The sequence below is a fragment of the Galeopterus variegatus genome, unplaced genomic scaffold (genome assembly GCF_000696425.1).
Source record: "Galeopterus variegatus unplaced genomic scaffold, G_variegatus-3.0.2 Scaffold5413, whole genome shotgun sequence".
NCBI classification, from domain to species: Eukaryota; Metazoa; Chordata; class Mammalia; order Dermoptera; family Cynocephalidae; genus Galeopterus; species Galeopterus variegatus.
Genome location: NW_007731524.1, coordinates 13,736 through 18,200, shown reverse-complemented (window position 1 = coordinate 18,200; position 4,465 = coordinate 13,736). Strand labels below are relative to the sequence as shown.

The window sequence follows — 4,465 nt, the reverse complement described above, 5'->3', positions numbered from 1 at the left end:
GAAGAGCCCTTGTATATTTGGGAGAGGCTTCTTGTGTTGGAACCCTTGGGCACATCCTAGCTGAAGATCACCCATCCTTTGAAAGCCAAGTCAAAGGTCCTACTTCGCCTCAGTCTCCTCATTTGAAAAATGGGGATGATGATATCCATCTCCTTGGCTGTTGTAAAGATTAAATGAGATTATGATGCTAACAATGTTGACAATGATAACAATGATGACAATGACAAACACAACAGTGACAATAACATGATGACATCACTAATAATTATTGAGCACTTACTGTGTGTGAAGTGCCGTGCATGACCTTTTACATATATTTTCCTATTAACTTCTTACACAGCACTACAATGAAGTAGTTCTCTATTTAACAGATGACAAAACTGAGCCTCAGAAAGATTTATTAATTTGCCCAAGGTCCCACAGCTGGGAAAAAAGTCAAAGTAAGACTCAAACCAAGTCCTTTTGATGCCAAGGCATGTGGTCTTAGCTACTCTCCAGCTCAGTGCTCACCCTGGGAAGTGCCTGACCCAAATCTCAGCCCTCCAACCCACCCCACAGGGCTCAGGCATGGCATGGTGTCATGTGGCTCTGCTCATTCCCTGGCACCCTGTAATTTCCCTCTTGGCAGGCTCTTTTGTGACCCAGAGACAAGTGCTTATTTACCCCATCCACTTCTTCGCTCCAAAGAAAAGTTCATCTCACCAGGAGAAACCGTGCCAGCATTTCCCAGCGAACCACTCAGACAGGAAAAACTGCTGGTTTTCTCCCCTAGAGCTGCTTTCTAGTAACATTCAGCACTCATAACAGTAACATTAACAGTAATAATAAGTCGAGCTAGCACAGTGCACACTTGAGCTTATGCACTTGCCTAGTTCTTTACGTAGAAAAATCTTTGCTCCTCCTAACTACTCCATGCTGTAGGTACTACTATTATGCCCATTATATTGATAAGCTGCTGACAAACTATGGCCTGCAAGTCAAATCCATCCTGCCACCTGTTTTTGTAAATACAGTTTTATTGGAATACACCCATGCCAGTTTGTCTATGCATTGGCTATGGCTGTTTTTGAGCTACAACAGCAGAGTTGAGTAGCTGTGACGAAGACCGTCTGGCCCGCAAAGCCTAAAGTATTTACGATCTGGCCCTTTCTGGAAAATGTTTGACTGCCCGATATAAATCATGAAACTGAGGATTAGAAAGGCCTAGTAGCTTTCCCAAGATGGTGGAGGGAAGGGAGGAGGGATTTAAAGCCAGACAGCCTAATGGCAGGGCCATTCTTGCAGTCCCTCTGCTGTATTTCTTCCTGCCCTAGGCTTGGCACAGTGGACACCTCTAAGCATGGTAGTCCCCAACCCCTGATGTTGGATAATACTTAACATAAACAAAATGCTTGACAAGATGCATCATATAAGGGGTCTGTCTCATCTGCAGACTGGCAGCGCAGACCCTCTGCAGCTGGCCCCCCTCTAGGCCTCTGTTTTATTTCCTCCCTTCCTTTCTTTCTTGGAGTCTCTGCTCCAGCTGAACTGAGCTCCTCGTTTTTCTTTACATTTGATCTTCACACCTCTGCGCACGCCATTCCCTGCACCTGGAATGTCCTTTTCATATTTGTTACAACACTACCCATCTTTCCAGGACCGTTATATCTCCTCAATAAGTCTTCCCCAACTGTGGCAACTCGGGAAATTGTTTTGCATTTGTGCCGTATCAGCACAAGCTTCTGTTCCCTCCCTTCGACCTTTAGCGCTCAAAAGTGAGGGAAGGATGGCATCACGGATGATATGTGAAGCAGAGGGAAGAGTGAATCTGGTCTCTGCCTTTTCATCACCTAAAGATTCCAACTCAACTGGGCTCAATCCCTTATGCACAGGAAAGAGTCTAGCAAAAGGTGTCTGCCATTCATCTGAGACTTTAGACAGGTCACTTAAACTCTCCGAGCCCCAACTTCCTCATCTGTAATAACAACCGACACTTACTGAAGGTTGTGCCAAGCAAGGCTGGCTGCTTTTTCCACATTATCACATTTAAAGGTGATCCTCAACTTTCAGACCTCATGGAGTGTTGTAAAGACTGAGTGTAAAGAGGCTGAGTCAGGAGCCAGGAGTCCCCAAGGCCTCTCTTGACCTTGGTGACCTTCACCAAGGACCTCCTTCCCCTCTCCAGATGCAAGGTTAATGGTAACATGGAGGAGGGGGGTACTGCATGATTTGGATGGACTCTTCAGGGTATGATACTAGAACAGTACAAACTGTTTTGCATTACAGCCACGTAAAAGAGACAGTATAACACTTCAGGAGAATATCTTGAGTCATCCGTGAACCCCACTGGGTGAAATTCTTCTTGGCATTGAAAGTAGAGAGACAGACGTTCTCTGGCCTCAGTGTGACAAGCTTTGGTGGATACTTGCTTTTACTTGCTTACCTGGTCTGATCTCTGACCATTGCAGTTGTCATTAGTCTTGACTCTCAGAAGCCTGGCATTTCTTACATGTATTTTTCAGCATTTTGGGGGGGTCGTAGGTAACAAGATAATAAAACATCAATTCAAACTATACATGCAAGTGTACTTCAAAAAGTTTATGGAAAGATTTCTATTATCTTTTAATTCTATTTTTCCACCAACTTTTTGAAGTACCCTTGTGTGTCTGTGTGTATGCATGTATGTGTATGTATGTGTGTATATGTATATGTGTTCCTATATGTATGCATATATGTGTGTATGTATATACACACACACACAGCAGCTCATGTAACATGTAAATGGGAAAGCTTCAGGTATGGCTGAATCCAGGGGCTCCACATGGCATCAGGTCTCAGTCTCTGTCCATCTCCTCCCTGCTTTCCTCTGTATTGGTGTGATTCTTTTTCAGTGTGGTCATCTCCAGCAGCCTCAGGCTTATAACTTTGCATCTTCAAGTTGAGCAGAAAGACTATTTTTGCTAAGAGTTCCAACAAAGCCTCAGATTAGAGTCTTGCTGTCTTGGCCTGGGCCTTTATTCGTCCTGGGGTCTGGGTGATGGCATATGCTGATTAGAAGCTAGGCCTCTGTCAGGCCTCCACACCTGGAGCTAGGGATATGTAATCAGCCCACCTGAGCTCCATAGACTCAGATTAGGGCTGCTGTGATCACCAAAGAATGGAGAAAGAACCACTAGGCAGGCAGAATTAATAGCTATCCATGACAACATGCCATTCCCTGAAGATGCAATGCTCCATCACATACCTCCGTGCCTTCACAGCTGCTGTGTCCTCTGCTTGACGTGCCCTTTCCCTTTTCATCTTCCTGCAAAATTTCTGCTTAACCCTTGAGAACAAGCTTGAACGACACGGGCTTTGAGAAGCCTTTCCTACTCTCCTTTCTCTCTCTCTCTCCCATCTCTCTGCTCTAGCACTTATCTGTTGTTTCCCTCCACTCTCTGGGCACTCCTAAAAGGCAGACATAGTCTCTTGTTCTGTTTTGCATTTTCAGATCCCAGCACTAAGTCTCGGAGTTAATAGCTGCTCTCTAAAACTGTGCTTAAAATAACAAATTGACTAATTTCAACATTCAGGCTTCTAATGCTGTTATTGTTGATTTTCGTCTTTTACTTCTTCAGTTTGAAAATGAAATCATCCTCAAGCTGGACCACGAGGTGGAAGGCGGCCGAGGGGACGAGCAGTACATGCAGCTGCTGGAGTCGATGTAAGTTCAGTGTCTGGTGTGCCCAAGGAGCCCGGGAAGGTCCGGCCAAGGTTGGGAGGCTTGGAACTCCACGGGGCTCCAAATGGCTCTGTCGTCCTCTGGCGATCAATCTGGAGGCTCATGGGTATTAGAGAAACTCCGTTTTTGGAAGAAATTCACATCTCTCTTTGGAGTGGCTATTTCTTTGATATTGATGGAATGGGCCCAATAAAAAGAAGCTTTGCTGTGTTGGGAAGAAGGAAATAATCCACAAAAATATCCACTTCCATTATGTCTTAGCTGAGGAATAATTGTTGCTATTTTTTCTTATTTTCTTTATTAATCTTTGACACATATTGATCATGACCAACATTAACTGAGCACATGCCAGCATGATATTGTGCTCAGTGCTCTCTATGTAATTCCTCCATTAGTCACATTTTCTCTCTTTGATGCCCATTTCACAGAGGTGGCCCCTAAGGCTAAGGGAAGTCAGCACACTGTCAAGGGAAAGTAGGACAAGCTAGCGGAATGGACAAGTAGGGACCTGACCCCGGCTCAGCCTGACTCCAGCTCCCAGGACTGGGGAAGGCAGTGGACAGTGGACAGTGCCCTAGAGCACTAGAGTTGGAGTCAGGACATTGTTTTGTCTAACAGTTTTATTAGGTATAATTCACATACCACACAATTCACCCAAAGAGAATTTTAGTATATTCTGACTTTTAGTATATTCACAGAGCTGTGCAACTATCACCACAATCAATTTTAGAATGTTTTATTACCTCCCAAAAGAAACCCTGTACC

At 44.6% G+C, this 4,465-nt stretch overlaps 1 protein-coding gene across 1 annotated transcript in view; it reads left to right on the top strand.

Annotated features, from left to right (window-relative positions):
- The window catches only part of LOC103604819 (dedicator of cytokinesis protein 2-like), a gene marked incomplete at its 3' end in the record, with an annotated part of 57,421 nt that overhangs the window by 44,555 nt on the left and 8,401 nt on the right, over nucleotides 1–4,465 (top strand). The window contains exon 7 of the mRNA XM_008589400.1: nucleotides 3,597–3,682. Within this exon, the coding sequence (XP_008587622.1) occupies nucleotides 3,597–3,682 (86 nt within the window). The remainder of the gene's footprint in view (nucleotides 1–3,596; nucleotides 3,683–4,465) is intronic.